This window comes from Prionailurus bengalensis, chromosome B1, assembly GCF_016509475.1.
Source record: "Prionailurus bengalensis isolate Pbe53 chromosome B1, Fcat_Pben_1.1_paternal_pri, whole genome shotgun sequence".
Lineage (NCBI taxonomy): Eukaryota > Metazoa > Chordata > Mammalia > Carnivora > Felidae > Prionailurus > Prionailurus bengalensis.
This window is the reverse complement of record NC_057344.1, coordinates 28,560,559-28,582,426: the sequence shown is the minus strand read 5'-3', so window position 1 is coordinate 28,582,426 and position 21,868 is coordinate 28,560,559. Positions and strand designations below refer to the sequence as shown.

General features: G+C 37.9%; 1 protein-coding gene across 1 annotated transcript in view; it reads left to right on the top strand.

The window, feature by feature from the left end:
• Positions 1-18,271, top strand: part of PPP2CB (protein phosphatase 2 catalytic subunit beta) — a 35,853-nt gene extending 17,582 nt beyond the window's left edge. The window contains exons 2-7 of the mRNA XM_043560969.1: positions 6,697-6,906; positions 8,517-8,690; positions 10,971-11,060; positions 11,171-11,332; positions 13,251-13,369; positions 17,580-18,271. Of these exons, the coding sequence (XP_043416904.1) occupies positions 6,697-6,906; positions 8,517-8,690; positions 10,971-11,060; positions 11,171-11,332; positions 13,251-13,369; positions 17,580-17,652 (828 nt within the window). The 3' untranslated portion in view covers positions 17,653-18,271. The remainder of the gene's footprint in view (positions 1-6,696; positions 6,907-8,516; positions 8,691-10,970; positions 11,061-11,170; positions 11,333-13,250; positions 13,370-17,579) is intronic.
• The last annotated feature ends 3,597 nt before the right edge of the window (positions 18,272-21,868 follow it).

The window sequence follows — 21,868 nt, the reverse complement described above, 5'->3', positions numbered from 1 at the left end:
CTAAGGCAGCTGAGAAGTAGAGTCTTTGAGCTGGGAGCATGGCTACCTTGACTATAATTAGTTTAATTATGGAGAAGGAAGGGGAGACTAGTTATTGAGGTTAAGCAGTCTTTGCCTTAGATCACATTACATTTTGTTAGCTACATTTTGTTAGCTACTTTGTTAGCTATTTTGTTGTTTTCCAAAGAAGATGTATAAATGTTCGTTCCTACCAGTAGGGTATGAGAATAGGCTTGCTAACAGTAAGTGAATGTCTTTTTTGCCAATCTTACGAATGGAAAAGAAGCATTTTTAAAAAATTTTTTTATTTATTTTTGAGAGAGGGGAGGGGGGAAGGGGCACAGAGAGGGAGACACAGAATCTGAAGCAGGCTCCAGGCTCTAAGCTGTCAGCACAGAGCCCGACACGGGGCTCGAACCCACAAACCGTGAGATCATGACCTGAGCCAAGGTTGGATGCTTAACCAACTGAGCCACCCAGGAGCCCCAAAGAAGCATATTTTTTTCAATGTTTTATTTATTTTTGAGACACACACACACACACACACACAGCATGAGCAGGGGAGGCGCAGAGAGAGAGGGAGACAGAATCCAAAGCAGCTCCAGGCTCTGAGCTGTCAGCACAGAGCCTGACCCCAGGCTCAAGCTCATGAAGCATGAGATCATGACCTGAGCCAAAGTTAAAGGACAGGAAATAATCAGTAACTAAAAAAAGAGGCACAGCCCAGGGCTATGATCACCAAGTGGCACAACGAAGTACCACTCCTTACTGTACCCTGCCACTCCAAGCCATATGAATAAACTAGCAAAATCCGGAGGGTTTTCATTGACATCCCTCGTCTCTGAAAAGAGACAGCTAAGTGGGATCTTGATCTGATCCTCTCTTGTCTGAGAAATAGTGGAAATGGCTATTGGAAAGAAATGGGAAGCGAGTGGTGGGCATGACAGTGACAGAACTGAATGTGTCATGGCTGCCCAAACTAAGACAAGACATTGGGAAATATGTCCAAAGTCTGAGAGTGTACCCCTATGGGAGTGGAGTGAGCCCTAAAAAACCTCAGAAGCAAATGCAGTTTGTAGGCATTCTAGACCCCACACACCCTCTTGTGAGCCCTCTTACCTTCTCTCTTGGCTACATAAAGAAGAATTGAAATTAACTACCTCAACATTAAACCTGTGGTTCAGGGGCACCTGGCTGGCTCAGCTGGAAGAGCATGCAACTCGATCTCACAGTCATGAGTTCGAGCCCCACGTTGGGCGTCAAGATTATTTAAATAATTTTTTTAAAAAACTTTAAACCCTTGTTTCATTGGGGAAAACAAACCAGTCTCATGTGGTAGAGTGGGAGTTAATAAATCACCTACAGTATATTGGCATAAATAGAAAGTTTAGACAACCACAAAGAACAGCATGGCAAGCAAATTACAGCAAGCAAGAATGGAACATAGCTTGGGAAATACTGTACAAAAGATCCAAAGAAAAAATAAAAGCAAACCTTATCCCGAGGAACAGGAAGAAATTACCCAGATGTGCTCAAATTATAAAACAACTGACAGTGATGTGGATTAAATAAAAGAAGCTTGAAAAACGATAGCATAGGAGGAGATGAATAGAGATTTAGGAAACATTGAGGGCAAAATCAGTAGTAATACAAAAGAAGCAGAATAGATGTAGCAGGAAAAAATCTACCTCCAGAAAGTTAAGGTAATCACAAGGAATGCAAGTGACAACAACAAAAAAACAAACATAATTAAAAATAATTCAGGTAATTAAATTTTTTTTTAATTTTAAATTCCAGTCTAACACAGTGTTATATTAATTTCAGGTGTACAATATAATGATTCACCAGTCCCATACATCACCTCGTGCTTCTCACAAGTGTACTCCTTAATCTCCCATTGCCTTATAACTTCTGAAATAGGAAATTCAAATAGAGCAGATTCCATGTCATGACAAGAGAATGTCCCCTAACTTAAGAAATGATGATATTTATAAATCAAAGGAGTGTGATCTTACTAAGTTTTAAGAAATCTTACTCTTAGGCTTCCAGAACTGTGAGAAGTAAAATTCTGTTGTTTCTAAGCTACTCAGTCTATGGCATTTTTTTTTTTTAATTTTTTTTTCTCAACGTTTTTATTTATTTTGGGGACAGAGAGAGACAGAGCATGAACGAGGAGGGGCAGAGAGAGAGGGAGACACAGAATCGGAAACAGGCTCCAGGCTCCGAGCCATCAGCCCAGAGCCCGACGCGGGGCTCGAACTCCCGGACCGCGAGATCGTGACCTGGCTGAAGTCGGACGCTTAACCGACTGCGCCACCCAGGCGCCCCAGTCTATGGCATTTTTATTGTAGAATGCCAAACAGACTAAGACATTGGTAATTACAAGATTTATAAGGGAAAAAAAATTATTCTGGAGTGTATATGAAAAATCCAAGAGAATCTGTAAAATTTTAAGTGGCACAGTCAGTTGGGCGACTGACTTAAGCTCAGGTCATGACCTCAAATTGTTGAGTTTGAGCCCCACATTAGGCTCTCTGCTGTCAGTGCAGGGCCCTCTTCAGATCCTCTGTCTCCCTCTCCCTGCCCTTTTCCACTTGTGTTCTCCCTCTCTCTTAAAACTAAATTTAAAAAAAAATTTTTTAAATAAAGTTTTAAGTATTCTAAGTTATGAGTATTATGTAAAAATCTGGCATAAGAGATATTTTTAAAATCCCAGGACAGTATCAAATATAGATTATCTTGGATTATGTATGACAGCTGCAATAACAAGTAGACATTATTAGACAATTAAAAGACACTTGACCAGGGGTGCCTGGGTGGTTCAGTTAGTTAAGCGTCCGACTTGCACTCAGGTCATGATCTCAACAGCTTGTGAGTTCAAGCCCCGCGTCAGGCTCTGTGCCCTCAGCTCAGAGCCTGGAGCCTGCTTCTGATTCTGTGTTTTGCTCTCGCTCTCTGCCCCTCCCCCGCTCACACTCTGTCTCTCTCTCAAAAATAAAAATAAAAAAATAAAAAACTTGACTGAAGAATAAAGGGGATCTGAAATAATTGTCAGTACTATATTTATCAGTGTAAAAACTTCATATTCTAAAGATGCCTACTCCAAATATATAAATTCAGAGCAATTTGAGTCAAAATCTCAACAAAATTTTAATAGGCCTCGACAAATTAGTTTTAAAATTCATATGGCAGGTTTAATGAAAGGACCAAAACCAAATAATTTTGAATAAAAGGAGTAAGGAAGAGAGCCTCAGTTCTCTGTTACCATCATTTCTCATAGAATTAAATTAGTCTGTTACTGATGCAGGGGTAGTAGACCAGTGAGAAGGGAATCTGAGGCAAGGTTAAGATGCTGACACTTTATTCAGGGACTGTACAAGCCCAGGTAGCCCAAAAATCAGGTGAGAAAGCTGTGAAGCAATGTGATATATGATGCATTACCTTGGGAGGTGAGGCTTCTGCCAAGTCCAGATAAATCATACCTCAGAGAAGTCCATGAAAGGAAAAACCAGGCTGGCAATTTATTTCCCTCTTCCCTTCTTTACTCCCTCTTCCCTTCTTTACTCCCTCTTCCCGCTGGTCAAGGTGCACTCCAGATGACCCCCACCTGTTTCCGGATTGTGCATCCTGCCTTCAGCACTTGCTCAATAGACCAGATCCCACATCCCCACCATGTGTCATTCCATGCCTGGAAATAGAGGAGCAACTTGGCATAGTTAGGGCTCAGCATGAGGACCAACCAAGTCCACAACTTCACCTTAAATTCTAGCCAGCTCAGGGTACCATCAGTGATGACAGCAGTACAGTTCAGAAGACAGGCAGCTCCTTTTTTTTTTTTTTCTCTTTTTTTAAAATATTTTTTAATGTTTTATTTTATTTTTGAGAGATAGAGCATGAGCAGGGGAGGGACAGAAAGGGAGACAGAATCTGAAGCAGCCTCCAGGCTCCAAGCTGTCAGCCCAGAGCCTGATGCGGGGCTCGAACTCATGGGCCATGACGAGATCATGACCTGAGCTGAAGTTGGATGCTCAACCGACTGAGCCACCCAGTCCCCCCCGACAGGCAGCTTCCTAAGAAAAAGAATTATAAAGGAATCTGAGAAAGTGTACAGGGCAGTTTCCAGTACAAATAAGAAATCAGGAAACAGAATGTTGGTCTTTACAAAAGGCTGGCACTATATAAATAGTGCTGGACTAGCTGAGTAACCACTAAGAAAAATAAAAAGTTCCCAAAGGCGCCTAGCTGGTTCAGTCGGTAGAGCATGTGACTTTTGATCTTGGGGTTGTGTATTTGAACCCCACTTTGGGTGTAGAAATTACTTAAAAAGAAAATCTTTTTTAAAAAATGAATCCCTACGTTATAACAAATTCCAGCTGAGTTCAAGATCTGTTAAATGTGAAAAGGCAAACTGGGATAAAAACACAGGAGTGCTGTAGGACCTGGGTGGTTCAGACTCCATCTCAGCTCAGGTCTTGATCTCGTGAGTTCAAGCCCAGCGTTGGGCTACGTGCTGGGTGGGGAGCCTACTTAAAAAAAAAAAAATACAGGAGTGCCTTTTTGGACCTAGATGTGGAGAACAATTTCTAAAACAAGACCCAAGCACCAGAAACTGTAAAGGAGGAAAAGAAATAGATTTGGCTGTCTTCGAAACAATAAAAGAAACTTAACTAGTGACACTAGAAGCGAAATAAAAACACCAGCCCCAGATTGAGAGAAGATATTTAAAATGCGTAAAACCAATAAAAGGTGAATATTCATAATTAAAAAAAAAATTGGTACAACTCTATAGGGAAAATATAAACAACCAAATAGAAAATTAGGCTAATTTTGTGAGTAGGTATTTCACCAAAAAAAAAAATTCAATAATTTTTTTATGTTTTCAGTAAACATAAAAAGCTACTTTAAAAAAAGTGTACCTATTAGAGTTGCAAATTAAAAGATACTATTTCTGACCCATTGGCAAGAATGTTAAAGCGTTGACAGAGATGCAGAGCAGCAGAAACTTCTGTATAGACATTGAAAATTCATGTTTTTAAATGCTCTTCAGATGATCACATCTGCCAAGGCAGAGAAATGTCTGTCCCTAAAATTCTACTCTCCTACAGTCTTAAGCTCTCCTCTACCAGGTCCTACTGTAAGCTTCATCCTTAGTGTTTGACTTTTGTTGCCATGTCATTTTCTCTACCTTCACCTTACTTTGTATGTCTTCGTTGGTCCAGTTCTTCCCTCTTATTCTTCGTGGTTTTCTGTTCCTCATCTACCATAGATCTGAAAACTCTATAAATAGCTTATTAAAATTTTGCACATAATTAAGTAACTAGGCCCAAAAGAAGGCCTAAGAGACTCTTCTGGCAGGTTGGTAGGGAGGTACATAAACTTTTATCATATCTGTTTTATTACTTTAAGAGGCCTTTTTAATTTTCTCTGTTTCTGGGCTCTTTTTCTATTAGGCAAAGTTGCTGGCTAGATGAGACTTAATGAACTTTAATTTAGCCTGTTTATTTACGTATTTTGCCATGGTTTACACATAAATCCTGTCCTTCAAGGCCTTCTAATGCTGTGTTTTTGGTTTTTTTTTAATCTTTATTTATTTTTGAGAGAGAGAGACACAGGAGTGCGAGAAGGGGAGAGGAACAGAAGGAGACACAGAATCCGAATCAGTCTCCAGGCTCCGAGCTGTCAGTGTAGTGCCTGACACGGGGCTTGAACTCCTGAACCGTGAAATCATGACCTGAGCTGAAGTCAGCCACTTAACCGACTGAGCCATCCAGGAGCCCTGACTAATGCTATGTTTTAATTTGACTCAAATGTAAAATAGTTGGAATAAGGAAGTTGAATGTTAGCCTATGAATTGGTGTAAGAAGTACAAAACATTTGAATAATTGGTAACTTTTCTGTATTGACCTTTTAAAAAATGCAAATAAGATTATTTTTTTAAATGAAAGATTTCTTGAGATGGAATTCCTATTGATACATTTCTAATAAATACAGTGCATTCAGAATTCAGTCAGCTCACTGACTTTTTAGTGTATTGCAGATATACTAAATATTACCACAATATTAGAACAATATTAGTACATTTTCATTGCCCACAAAAGGAACACTGTACCTCTTAGCTTTTATCCCCTAATCCTTCAGCCTTAGGCAACCATTAATCTTTCTGTCTCTGTATATTTGCCTGTTCTGAATATTTCATGTAAATAGAGTCATACAACATATGCCCATTTGTGACTGACTTCTTGCACTTAACATGTTCAGAGTTACAGCCTGTATCAATACTTTTTATTGCTGAATGATACTCTATCAAATGAGCAATACCATATTTTATTTATCCCCTAATCATTTACTGGACATTTGGGTAGTTTCCACTTTTTGGCTGTTAAGAATAAAGCTGCTATGAACATGTGTAAACTTAAGTTTTCGTTTCTCTTAAGTATATGTCTGGGAACAGAATTGCTGGATCACATGGTAATTCTATGTTTAACATTTTGAGGAACTGCTAGACTTTTCCACGGCAGCTGTGCCATTTTACATTCCCACCAACAGTGTGCGAGAGTTCCAATTTCTCTGCATCCTCAGAGACAGTTGTTACCTTTGAAATTTAGCTATCCTAGTATATGTAGTGTGGTGTCTCATTGTGGTTTTAGTTTTATGATTTTCTAAGGTATCTTTTTTCTCCATATTTTCTTTTAACAGGCTAAGGAAATTTTAACAAAAGAATCAAATGTGCAAGAGGTTCGTTGTCCTGTTACCGTGTGTGGAGATGTGCATGGTCAATTCCATGATCTTATGGAACTCTTTAGAATTGGTGGAAAATCACCAGATACAAACTATCTATTCATGGGCGACTATGTAGACAGGGGCTATTACTCAGTGGAGACTGTGACTCTTCTTGTGGCATTAAAGGTATGATTAATGAAATTCAATTTTGTTTTCAAGCCTCAAACCAGCAAAAGACGAGCATGACAGTATTGCATATCATCTGTTCTGTTTTACGATCCATTCAATTTATAGCCCCTTAAAATATAACCATTGGTTTTACATCTTGTAAAAAAGAGAAAAATGAAAATGTTAACATTTAACTTGTCCTGCCTACTCCTGGTAAATCATTTCCCTTTGGTAATTCGCAGCTGAAGTCTTAGGATCATTTTTTATTTAGTCAGGTATCCCTCATAGTCAGGTAGTATAAGTTTGTTTTAATTCTTGCCTTGAGAAGTCTGTTATTCCTGTGTCTGTTTTTTTCTGTCACACAATACGTATCTTCATCACTTCATAGCTTCAGCTAGTGTAAGTGTGGTATCTAATGTTTCTGACCTCTCCAAATGTGCCTTGCTTGCATATGCTTTGAGATTAAATGTTATTTAACACTTCGTCTTGTTACTTTTTTGTCCCCAAACTCTTCAGAGATTCCATGTTGCCTACAGAATCAAACCCTTTGGCTGGCCTTCTGTAGTCTAGCTTGAATTTGCTTGCTAGTAGTTGGTAGCATAAACTCCGTATTTCAAATCAGAGAGTTTCAAAACACTCTGCCCATCTTCATTATTTCCTTATTGGATTTTCCCACAAGATGACTCTGATTTCTTACCCCCTTCTGCCAAGAGTCAGCTTAAGTCCTACATTATTCTTGAAGCCTCCAGCCATTTTTTTTAGCCTTGTTCCTTCTACTCTTAAGTACTAGGAAAATTACTCTTCCACTCCTAATTTATATTACCATAGTGGTTTATTGCCTTGTAGTATTTACGTCTAATAGCTCCTTAGTAAGATTAGTCCCTAAACAGCGTAAGTCACGTATTGCATTTATGTGGACCTGGCACCTACTTTTAAACACTGAGCTTAATGTTGGACACATAATGGTTAGTTAATAAATACGTATAAATTGAAGTATGCGCATGCAGCTTTTTGGTTAATTTGCTTTACAGAATCTGATGCTTTTTCATACTTCTTATCAGGCACACTCCTAACTAAATAGTACGCTTATAAGGTATGTCTCTGTGTATTTTTATGAAGAGGAGACTAAATACATTTGAAATCTTGCCCAGATTTGGGAAGGGCCTATTTTTGTGTTTTTGTTAGCAAATACAGTCTTTCCGTGGGAAATAAAAATTGAAAGGAGAGAGACAAGTTACTGTATAGAGTAGTTTGTCTTGGGTTCAAATCTTTGACCTTTGGTGTCCATTTAGCAGTAAGATATCGTAGTGTCTGGAAAGACCTAGAAGACTAGTAATTATTTGAGGATGAAGAAGACATTAAATACCAAGCATCATATATAATTTTATTAACAGTAATATCAGTTAATAAGATTCCAATGAAGGTGGTATAAATAGTAATGAAGAAGGACCATAAATATTTCAAAGGTCAGTCAAAGAATGAGAAGATGTTTAACTCTGAAAAAGAATTAGCATTTAATGTAATAGCAAACAAAAGAGCCATTTAAAGAAATAGCTCAGAAATTTGCTTAAGATTAACACTAGTAACAATATGCTTTATTCCATGAATTTTTTTTGCTTTTCCTCCAGGTGCGTTATCCAGAGCGCATTACAATATTGAGAGGAAACCATGAAAGCCGACAAATTACCCAAGTATATGGCTTTTATGATGAATGTCTACGAAAGTATGGAAATGCCAATGTTTGGAAATATTTTACAGATCTATTTGATTATCTTCCACTTACAGCTTTAGTAGATGGACAGGTGTGTATGTGCTTATATGGTGGGGGGGGGCGGGAATAAAAGAAAAGCTGTGTTTTTGGTTTTTTGTTTTGTTTTTTTAAGATTTTCTAATAGTAATTTAGGGTTTTGATTTACATGACATGCTACCCACCTCTCCTTAGCTTTTTCTGCTTTTCCTTATAATTAAAATTTCAGAATATGGAATTGGGGGTAAGTTTTATGCACATTGTAACCAGAAGATTTCCCTGTTGTTCTCAGATGTATAAATATTTTGGCCAAAGTATTTGCCAGTATGCTTTTTTTGTTATAGATAAATACCATAAATAAATGCTTAAGACCCTGATGTGCAATACTAGTAAAGCAAAGCTGTTTTTTAAATTTTTTTTTTTTTTTTTTAATTTTTTTTTTTTCAATGTTTATTTATTTTTGGGACAGAGAGAGACAGAGCATGAACGGGGGAGGGGCAGAGAGAGAGGGAGACACAGAATCGGAAACAGGCTCCAGGCTCTGAGCCATCAGCCCAGAGCCTGACGTGGGGCTCGAACTCACGGACCTCGAGATCGTGACCTGGCTGAAGTCGGACGCTTAACCGACTGCGCCACCCAGGCGCCCCCAAAGCTGTTTTTTAAAACTAGCTCCACACATACACAGTTTGCTGACTACCATTAACTTTTTATTCCTGTTTTCATGGTAATTGCAAGAAGTAATATTGTGTATTAGACCTTCTCACTAAGAAGGGCATGCTTTCAGGCACTTGAGTAGCTCAGCTGGTTGAGCATCTGACTCTTAATTTAGGATCAGGCTCAGGTCATGATCCCAGGGTCGTGGGATTAAGCCTGTACTTGGGCTCCATGCTGACTGTGGAGTCTCCTTAAAATTCCCTCTCTCCCCCTCTGCCCCCTCCCCAGCTCATACATGCATTCTTGATTTTGGCTCAGGTCATATCTTATGGTTCGTGGGATCGATCCCCAAGTCAGTCTCTGTGCTGACAGCACGGAGCCTGCTTGGGATTCTCTCCCTCTCTCTCAAAATAAATAAACATTTAAGAAATAAAGATAAAAGCAGAAATTGGTACCAAAAAACCACTAGGAATGATAAGGCATTACTATCAATGTGAATGTGCTTACTGACAATCACAATAACATAGGGTACAGATTTATTCTATTGAACTTGAAAAAATAGATGAATTTATTTTGGCAAATTAGTTTTTAAGGAAATTAGGCCAGTGTAAATAGACTACCAAACTTAGAAGGAATTGGAAAAGTAACCAGGTCTAGATAGTTTTATAGGCAAATTCTGCCAAAGGTACATCTGTGTTCCAGAGGTTAGGCAAAGATGGAGAGCTTCAAAATTCATTCTTTGAGGCTAGTAGTATAACCTCAATACCAAACCAGACATGGCAAGCACCAAAAAATAAAACTCAGTTAAGTAGTAAAATAAAATAATACTAATTGAATAAAGAAACTTACATTGATTATACTTAATCAGCAAAACATCAGAAATCTCATCAAAATCAGGAGAAAAATGCCCTCTTAAAGCTTCCCTAGAGGATGGGTCTGGGAATAGATATTTTACCCACCCACCCCCCAAATTTGTATTTCTCAGTTTTGTTTCGGAAGTTCTAACCAGTGCACTGATCAATAAAAAGAATTAAAAGGAATAAACACTGAGAAGAAATTAACAAATATTTTTGCTAACACGATTATGTACTCCGAGAACTCTTAAGAAAGCTGAAAAATGGAGCAGGAATTGATAGTCTTTGGTATATGAGAAAAAATTTTATATGTCAGAAAATGTAATGGTGAATCACAAGAATGGAACTCACATCCACTAGAGAAGGGAAAAAAAAACCCTATACAAAATATTTAGGAATGTAAGGGGAAAAAATTTTTTTTAAGTTTATTTGAGAGAGGTGGCATGCACGTGAGTTGGGAGGAGCAGAGAGAGAGGAAGAGAAATAATCCTAAATAGGCTCTGTGCTGTCAGAATATAAGCTGATTCAGGCTCAATTTCAAGAACCGTGAGATCATGACCTGAGCCGAAACCAGGTCAGATGCTTAACCAGCTGAGCCACCCAGGCGCCCCAAGAAGAAATATTTCAAAGTATCAACTATCTCTGATGATGTGATTTTTGTTTCCTTTTCCACTGTATTTTATAAACTTTCCAAGTATTATTAAACTTTTGAAAAGAAGAGCTCTTAGGATTGACATTTATAATAACCATTATTGGCTCTCTGTTAACTTTCAGCATTTAACAAAACACTCTTTTCTCTCTCTTTTTTTCTTTTAATTCATAAACAGATATTCTGCCTTCATGGTGGCCTCTCTCCATCCATAGATACACTGGATCATATAAGAGCCTTGGATCGTTTACAAGAAGTTCCACATGAGGTAATTTTAGTTTTAATTTTAAAAATAAATACAACCATACTGTAGTAAAGCTAAAGGAGTTAAACTTAACTGTCAATAATTTATGACATGTACTTAATTTTCTTGGCCAGGGCCCAATGTGTGATCTGTTGTGGTCAGATCCAGATGATCGTGGTGGGTGGGGTATTTCACCACGTGGTGCTGGCTACACATTTGGACAAGACATTTCTGAAACATTTAACCATGCCAACGGTCTCACACTGGTTTCTCGAGCTCACCAACTTGTAATGGAGGTATGTCCTTTTCTTGCACGATGATCTTTATTTCAAATAAATCTATATCTCTATAATAAGGCTTCATGAAATAGTCCTCCCTATTACCTAAATTAATGAAGAAAATATTTGGCTGGTTTTAGCAGGTAGTACTAGTTGGCCAGAGAAAAGTTGCAAAAGTATTACCAAAAAATTTCCTTGTATCCTACACTCAGATTCTGCAAATACAAAAATTTTCACATATTTTCATCTTTGCTTTAGCATTCCATCTCTACCCTCCAGCTTCCCTTCCTCCATGCACACATTACTTTTTTTTAAACTTACTTGAATGCCAATTGAAGATATGGTACTCCTTTATCTCCAAATTTCCATGTATATTTTGCAAAAATAAAGGTTTTTCTCTTATATTATGACAGTATAGTTCTTGCAGTCCAGAAATTTGCATTGATATATTACTATGATCTAATCTAAACACCTCATTTGAGTTTTTCAGTATACCACTAATGTTCTTGATAGGAAAATTTAATTATGTATGAGCATGTATAATCCAGGATCGTGCTGTTTGGACTCCTTTGATGTAGAAATAATTCCTCAGATTCTCTGTTTTGCATAATCTTTACATTTTTGAAGACTACAAGCAATTTTATTTTGTAGACTGATGTTTCCTTATGATTCGGGATATGCATTTTTGGCAGGCATATTGCAGAATAATGTGATATGCTTCTCAGTGCATCATATTCAAGTCATGGAATCTATTTACCCTATAGTTTGTTGGTGGTATCTGCTTAAATCAGTTAAGGTAGTGGCCACCAGATTTTTCTACCATGATGTTACTGTTTTATAAATACTAAAGGAATAGAAACAGAGTTTTATCTTTTCAAACCAGTAGGGAGTAGCTTCAAGATGTTAGAAAAAGGGGCCTCTGGGTGGCTCAGTCGGTTGGGTGGCCGACTGTAGCTCAGGTCATGATCTCACAGTTTGTGGGTTCAAGCCCCGCATTGGGCTCTGTGCTGACAGCTCAGAACCTGGAGCCTGCTTCTGATTCTGTGTCTCCCTCTCTCTCTGCCCCTTCCCTGCTTGCTCTCTTTCTGTCTCAAAAATAATAAACATTACAAAAAATAATAAAAAAAAAAATAAAGATGTTAGAGAAAACTTCAACCCAATTGAGGCAGGAGGAGTGAGAATATGGTTAATAAGGACTATAAATTCATACAGTAAAAGATAAACCTAATTCTATCAGTAATCATGAGAGAGAGATGTGAATGGATGAAAATTTTTATTTCCCTAAAATACTGAAAGTCTGAAGTAGATAATCAAAATTCAGCTGTTAACTTGGGATGAATCTAAAACATAATGAAAAAATAAAGAGTAAAACTTAGAAGTAAAACATGACAGTGCAGCCTAGAAAGAGGGAAAATAGTATGTTGGCATATCAATTAGATAGTTATCCAAAGTCAATTAATAATGTGAATCAAATAGGCTCTAAGATAAAAGGTATATTTTGAAATAAAAAGAGGTCATTACTGATAAAAACTGGCCTAGTGATCTAGGGAAGAAATAATTCTAGGTTTTTGTTTACCTAGTAATAAACAGATTCTAAACATAAAGCAAAAGTTGATACAATTTATAAGGAAAAGTTATGTGAAGTCTTCCATCATTGTGGGAGAAATTTTAATACACATTGTAGCCAAGAGCTGAAGTATAGATCTAAGTAGAACAGCACCATTACTGAGCCTCGGTGTCACAGAACCCTGTGCCCAACAGTTGAGTATTCAGTGCAGGTGCACAGTGTTAAGGATGGATACCATATAAGGTAGCATAGAAGACTACGTTTCCACCAAGAATATTTATAATTTTTGAATTTAGTTTTCTAAACTTACCTGTGTCAATATTATAATTTTATAATGAAATATTTTGTGTTGTTTTTTTAATGCTGCAGGGATACAATTGGTGTCATGATCGGAATGTGGTTACCATTTTCAGCGCACCCAATTACTGTTATCGTTGTGGGAACCAGGCTGCTATCATGGAATTAGATGACACTTTAAAATACTCCTTGTAAGTAACTTGATGTTAAATACAATTTTTAAATTGTATATAATTGCTTTTAGAAGGAAAACTTTAAATGTAGATAGATTTCTGGTGCTCCTGGGTGTCTCCCAGTCAAGCTTATAACTCTTGATTTGGCTTAGGTCACGATCTCCCAGTTCTTTGGATTGAGCCTCGCGTCAGGCTCTGCACTGCCAGCTTGGGATTCTGTCTCTCTCCCTGCCACTCCTCTGCTTGCACATGCTTGCTTGCTCACTCTCTCAAATAAACTCTTAAAAAAAAAAAAAAAGAAGATTTCTGCTTCTCAAATAGTGGAGTAAGGAACTTGGCAAACCCTCTTCCCAACAGAGACGATCATTTAGCTCGAAAAAGTGATTTTAAACAATTATTACATGCTTTTGAATATTGTCCTAAATGCATGCAGCCCATAGAGAAACATTCTAAAAAATCTAAATCTCAGTAATAACAGCCACAATCTGTGGGATTTGAGCCATAGTGTGTTCCCTCCCTATTTCCAGATCCCTTGTACAGAAACTACTCCATATTTTTTTCTCATATTTTTGCATTATCATAATTACTATTTCATATAATCTCATGCCCTTAAAGAAGAATGCTCTGGACCCTGCTCATATTTTTTTCTGGTTTTAATCTTTTAGCCTCTGGACCCTGCTCTGGACCCTGCTCATATTTTTTTCTGGTTTTAATCTTTTAGCCTCTGTTAAACTACACAACAAAGTTATTTCAAAGTCCCCTCTCTGTAGGCACAGGCTACTTATTGGTCAGAGGTTGTGCTGAAGCCTCCTTGGTTAGTGAAATGTTAGGGCCCACCCTAAACTAGTAAGATGCATGGAAATATATGTGGCTTAGAAGTTGCTGTCACAGTCGAAAGAATTTACATTTTGGCTCACAGTTCAACAAAGCACCAGTATGTTGGGGGGTGTGTGTGTGTGTGTGTGTGTCTGTGTGTGTCTGTGTGTGTGTCTAGTCCTGAGAGGGCACAAGCTTAAGAATGACACAAAGTGTAGTTTTCCAGACTGTCAGAGATGTATGTGTTTGGGATTTTAAGCCTGGCTTCCTAGGAGTTGCTTCTGGGTCAGAGGAACTTGTTTATTGGCCAGTAATTGATTAGAGATTGTGTTTAAGCCCCTAGTACCATTGAGGGTTATACCCATTTGTTGATTAGTTTCCTAGGGCTCCTGTAACAACTTACCACCAAGTGGGTTCCTGAACGGAATTTATTCTCACATATGTGGAGGCTAAAAGTTTGCAATCAGGGGGTTGGCATGGTGATGTTCCCTGTAAAGAATCCTTTCTTGCCTCTCCCTAGCTTCTCCTGGCTCCTGGAATCCTTGGTTTATAGATGCATCTCTCACTCTTTGTCTCTGTCTTCACGTGGCACTCTCCTCTGTGTGTTCCTTCTGAGGATACCATCAGATTGAATTTAGGGCTCAACCTAATCAAGTATAACCTCACCTTATCTGATAATATCTGCAAAGACCTTATTTCCAAATAGTGTCACGTTGTGAGGTTCTAAATGAGTATGAATTTTGGGGATAAACTGTTTGACCCAACACCGTCTCTGTGTGGCTTGGGAATGTTTTCAAGAATGCCCCAAGGGCAGCTAAGTGGTTCAGTTGGTTGATTGTCCAACTCTTGATTTCAGCTCAAGTCATTGTCTCATGTTTGTGGGATTGAGCCCTGCATCGGGCCCTGTGCTGACAGCACAGAGCCTACTTGGGATTTTCTCTCTCCTCTTTCTGCACCCCCCCTTCCCAGCTCACACACATATGTGCTCACTCTCAAATGTTTAAAAAAAAAAAAAAAGAATGCCCCCAAATGCTACACTAATTATTCCTGTTGTAGGTATAGTTAATATATATGCATAGTCTTCCTGTCTCCCAGTGTTGACTGTGATCCAAGGAAGCCAGGAAAGGCTCTTCTTTGCCCTTTGGTGTTTTACATTTCTTAAAAGTTCAACTGTACTACAAATACATCTGTATTTTTTGCACCCACATGCAGCTGGTTTTTAAAGCAGTTATGAAGATGAAATTATAGTGTCATTTGCAATTACTGTCATGTATGTTTCTTAATTGATGATAACTTCAGTCTAAAGGAAGAGTATGAATAAAAAATGAGAAGGTTGGCTCCTGGGTGGCTCAGTCGGTTAAGCGTCTAACTTTGGTTCAGGTCATGATCTTGTGGTTCCTAAGTTCAAGCCCCACATCCGGTTCTGTGCTGTCAATGCAGAGCCTGCTTTGGATCCTCTCTACCCTTCTCTCTCTGCCACTCCCCACTCACACTCTCTTAAAAAATAAACTTTGGGAGCACTTGGGTGGCTCAGTCTCCGTTAAGCATCCGACTTCGGCTCAGGTCATGATCTCGCGGTTTCTGAGTTTGAGCCCCACGTCGAACTCTGTGCTGACAGCTCGGAGCCTGCTTCAGATTTTGTGTCTCTCTCTGCTCCTCCCCTGCTCACACTCTGTGTCTCTCTCTCAAAAATAAATTAATATTTTAAAAAATGAGAAGGTTAACAATCTACACACTCTCCTCAGCTTCTTTAAGGGCATGAGATTATATGAAATAGTAATTATGATAATGCATTTTGGAGATTGTAACATAACATCAGTAGCAAAAAAAGGAAATGGAAAGGAGCTTACTATATAGTAGAAATGTCTCTTAGGGGCGCCTGGGTGGCGTAGTCGGTTAAGCGTCCGACTTCAGCCAGGTCACGATCTTGCAGTCCGGGAGTTCGAGCCCCGCGTCAGGCTCTGGGCTGATGGCTCAGAGCCTGGAGCCAGTTTCCAATTCTGTGTCTCCCTCTCTCTCTGTCCCAAAAATAAATAAACGTTGAAAAAAAAAAAAATTTAAAAAAAAAAAAAAAAAAGAAATGTCTCTTAAATCACTAGAATTTATGAATCTTAAGTAGAATTCCATAAGTTAAGTGATGTATGGTTAAGATCTACAGCAACCAATAACAAAATAATTTAGGAAAAATAGCTAAAGTTATTAAGGGAATTTAAATGGCACACTAGAAAATATGCTTTTATTATTTTAATGTTCATTTATTTATATAGCACAGGGGAGGGGCACAGAGAGGGAGAACCCCAAGGAGCCTCTCCGCTGTCAGCCCAGAGCCTGACATGGGCCTTATTCTCAGCAACCTGAGATCATGACCCAAGCTGAAATCAAGAGTCCAATGCTTAACTAACTGAACCACCCAAGCACCCCAAAATATGCTTTTAATAAAAAAGCAGTTAAAGTAGGAACCAAGAAACAAGACAAAAAGTGGCAGGTATAATCCAGTCATATCAGTATGAAATGTGAATGAGTGGTTTGAGTAATGCACTCAAAAGACAAAAATTATCAAGATTGTTTTTTTAAAGATCCAGCTTTATGATGTCTACAGGAAACATAGATTAAAAACAAATAGGTTGAAAATAAGTTAAAAAAAAAAAAAAAGATATACCATTGCTAACAGCAACCACATGACTGCTGACCTGGTTATACTAGTATCAGACAAAAATAGATTTCAAAATAAAAATTGTTACACGAAGACATTTCACAATGATGAGAGTCAAACCATTAGGAACATATACCAGTATTATGGAGCAAAACGAACAGAACTGAAAGAGGTAGTTCAACAGTACTTGGAGACTTTAACATGTATGGAACATTTTACCCAAATGTGCCAAAACTCATGGGATTTGATGAAAGCAGTATTTGCAGGGAAATAAATAACTGTAAATGCCTATATTAAAAATCAGATTTTTAGAAAGATCTCAAGTCAGTAACCTAACTGTACTTTACAGACCCTAGAAAAAGAAAAGCAAACTAAATCCAGTGCAAGCATTTGGAAGGAAGTAAAATGAAATAGTAGACAAATAGAAAAAAGTCAAAACCAGAAGTTCTTTCCAACAAAATTAAAAAGCCTTGACAGGCCAACCAAAAATGAGTAAAGATTCACAATACCAAAAATCACTGCAAGACCCTACTGAAATAAAAAGAATTAGAATACAGTGAGTAATGGTATGGCAACAAATTAGGTAACTTGGGTGAAATGGACAAATTCCTAGAAAGACAAACTGCCAAAATTGACTCAGAAAATCGGAATAGTTGTAAACAACATAGTAAAAATGGGAAACAGCACTGCTCTACCGCAGTGTCTTCTTCATTAACTTCAAATCCTTTAACTATTTGCTTTCTTTTTTGCCACATATAGCCTTCAGTTTGACCCAGCACCTCGTCGTGGAGAACCTCATGTTACCCGGCGCACCCCAGACTACTTCCTGTAAATTCCTCCTGGGAAAAACCTGCCTTTGTATGTGGAAGTATACCTGGCTTTTTAAAATATATATATTTAAAAACAAAACAAAAAAAGCAACAGTAATCTATGTGTTTCTGTAACAAATTGGGATCTGTCTTGGCATTAAAACCATATTATGGACCAAAATGTGCCATACTAATGATGAGCATTTAGCACAATTTGAGACTGAAACTTAGTACAACACTATGTTCTAGATCGGTCAGTCTTAACAGTTTGCCTGCTGTATTTGTAGTAACCATTTTCCTCTGGACTGTTGAAGCAAAAAAGGTAACTAACTCCTTCATCTCCTTTTGCACTTACTTGGAAATTTTAGTTCTAGTGTTTAACTGGCATGGATTGATAGAGTTGGGTTTTATTTTTAAGAAAAATTCGCAAGCTAACTTCCACTTAATCCATTACCCTTTATTTTATTGAAATGTATAGTTAAATTAACTGAAGATTCTTGGGAGTATGTTGTCATAACATTTAAAAGGTTTCCCTTCATTTAAACTAAATTACTGTTTTATGTTGATCTGTATATTTGTCATGACAGTGCTTGCATCCTATTTGGTGTACTGAGCAAATAAACTTTCCATTTTAAACAGAAACAAATTGGTTTACTGTGGTACACTTTAAATGAAAGTTCTGCTTTTTTGACAATAAAACCTCTTGACCTGTGATGAACAGTTGTGTTGAGGTAATTTAAGTATAATGTTCTTTGTATAAGGCTTATTTTCGGAAGAAAAATTGAACTAGTAGGCTGTATCTTTTAGACCATAGAAAAGCCATTTTTTCTTTCTAAACATGATTTCAGTAGGTAGTTCGTGTTAATGTATTGAAGTATGGATTGTATGCGAAGACTGTAGAATATTCTAGGGGCACCTGGGTGGCTCAGTTGACTTAAGTGTCCGACTTCAGCTCAGGTCATGATCTTGCGTTCCATGGGTATGAGCCCCACGTCAGCCTCTGCTGACAGCTCAGAGCCTGGAGCCTGCTTTGGGTTCTGAGTCTCCCTCTCTCTCTGCCCCTCCCCCAGTCTCTCTCAAAATTGAATAAATGTTTAAAAAAATGTTTTAACTGTAGAATATTCTATAGCTAAGAAGAATCTTTTAAAAACCAAAATACAGAGGCACCTGGGTGGTTCAGTCTGTTAAGCGTCCAGCTTTGGCTCAGGTCGTGATCTCACGGTTCATGGGTTCAAGCCCCACATCAGGCTCTGTGCTGACACCTCAGAGGAGCCTGGAGTCTGCTTCAGATTCTGTGTCTCCCTCTCTGCCCCTGCCCAGCTCACACTCTCTCTGTCAAGAATAAACATTTTAAAAAGTAATAATTTAAAACATATATATATAGATAGATAGATAGATAGATAGATAGATATAGGGGCACCTAGATGGCTCAAATCTCTTAAGTGTCTTGACTCTTGATTTTGGCTCAGGTCATGATCTCATAGTTCAGGAGTTCGAGCCCTGCATTGGGCTCTGCACTGACAGCACGGAGCTTCTTGGGATTCTCTCTCTCTCCATCTCTCTGTCCCTCCCCCGCTCATGGTTGCTTTCTCTCGCTCGCTGTTTCTCAAGAATAAACAAACATTAAAATATATATGTTATCTTTATCCATTTCTCTAAATGAAAATAATCTCCAAAAGAGTTTAGTAGTATAGTGATAGCACTATTATTAATGTAGAATATAAACTCCAAGTAGAGGGGGGAAATATGGAGTCAGTGTTGAGAATGAGTGTGGGAGAATGGAAGACCCAGAAAACTAAATTTTTTGAGTTCTCTAGTTAAAGAAAGAGAGTCAAACTTGATTTTTTGGAACCCAACTATATCCTGATTACAAGGCACACACCAAAAGCAAAGTCAGACAATGTTGCGGAAAAAAAAGATGAAATAGATCAGGAAGATCCTAAACAAAGGAAATCTGGAATAGCTATATCAATATTAAAATAGACAAAATTTAAGAACAGATCAAATAATGTTAAGCCACAATTCTAAACCTGTATGTATATACCAAAATAGCCTCAAAATATAAAAGTAAAAATCCTTAGAAATCAAACTGACACACTTTCATTAAAACAGATTTCAACTCAAGTCAAAGATGTAAAGTATTGAATAACACCTTAATAAGATTGATATAATAAACATCTAGGTCTCTGCACCCTAACAATACACCTTTTTGTCAAGTTAATATGGAAAATTCATAAAAATTGGCAATAATTAGGCTCTAATATTTGCAAATGGCATATCGGACAAAGGGCTAGTATCCAAAATCTATAAAGAGCTCACCAAACTCCACACCCGAAAAACAACCCAGTGAAGAAATGGGCAGAAAACATGAATAGACACTTCTCTAAAGAAGACATCCAGGTGGCCAACAGGCACATGAAAAGATGCTCAATGTCGCTCCTCATCAGGGAAATAAAAATCAAAACCACACTCAGATATCACCTCACGCCAGTCAGGGTGGCCAAAATGAACAAATCAGGAGACTATAGATGCTGGAGAGGATGTGGAGAAACGGGAACCCTCTTGCACTGTTGGTGGGAATGCAAATTGGTGCAGCCACTCTGGAAAACGGTGTGGAGGTTCCTCAGAAAATTAAAAATAGACCTACCCTATGACCCAGCAATAGCACTGCTAGGAATTTACCCAAGGGATACAGGAGTACTGATGCATAGGGGCACTTGTACCCCAATGTTTATAGCAGCACTCTCAACAATAGCCAAATTATGGAAAGAGCCTAAATGTCCATCAACTGATGAATGAAGAAATTGTGGTTTATATACACAATGCAGTACTACGTGGCAATGAGAAAGAATGAAATATGGCCCTTTGTAGCAACGTGGATGGAACTGGAGAGTGTTATGCTAAGTGAAATAAGCCATACAGAGAAAGATACCATATGTTTTCATTCTTATGTGGATCCTGAGAAACTTAACAGAAACCCATGGGGGAGGGGAAGGAAAAAAAAAAAAAAAAAAAAAGAGGTTAGAGTGGGAGAGAGCCAAAGCATAAGAGACTCTTAAAAACTGAGAACTGAGGGTTGATGGGGGGTGGGAGGGATGGGAGGGTGGGTGATGGGTATTGAGGAGGGCACCTTTTGGGATGAGCACTGGGTGTTGTATGGAAACCAATTTGACAATAAATTTCATATATTGAAAAAATAATAATAATTAGGCTCTAAAGCAAGTCTTAAAATTTTTCAAAAAATTGATACAACACCAAATTCTGACTACAACGTAATTTAGAAAATAGCAAAATTAAGACATGATACTTATGTAGAAAACCTGAAAGACTCCACCAAAAATTTGCTAGAACTGATGCATGAATTCAGTAACATTGCAGGATACAAAATCAACGTACAAAAATCTGTTGCATTTCTATACACCAATAATGAAGCAGCAAAAAGAGAAATCAAGGAATCGATTCCATTTACAATTGCACCAAAAGAAGTCAAAGATCTGTACTCTAAAACCTATAGAACACTTATGAAAGATGGCATGAAGAAATGGAAAAACATTCCATATTCATGGATTGGAAGAAAAATAATAAAATGTTTATACCACCCAAAGCAATCTACACATTTAATGCAATCCCCATCAAAATACCACCCACATTTTTCACAGAACTAGAACAAACAATCCTAGCATTTGTATGGAACCACAAAAGACCCCAGATAGTCAAAGCAATCTTGAAAAAGAAAAGAAAAGCTGATATCACGATTCTGGACTTCAAGTTCTATTACGAAACTGTGCTGATCAAGTCAATATGGTACTGGCACAAAAACAGACACAGATCAATGGTACAGAATAGGAAACCCAGAAATGGACCCACAACTATATGGCCAACTAATCTTAGACAAAGCGGGAAAGAATATCCAATGGAAAAAAGTCTCTTCAACGAATAGTGTTGGGAAACTGGACAGCAACATGCAGAAGAATGAAATCGGAATACTTTCTTACACCATACGCAGAAATAAATTCAAAATGGATGAAAGAACTAAATGTGAGACAGGAAACCGTCAAAATCCTAGAGGAGAACACAGACAACAACCTCTTTGACACTGACCATAGCCACTTCTTACTAGATAATGTCTCCGAAGGCAAGGAAACAAAAGCAAAAATGAATTACTGGGACTTCATCAAGATACAAGGCTTCTGAGCAACGAAGTAAACAACAAAACCAAAAGGCAACCTTCAGAATTGG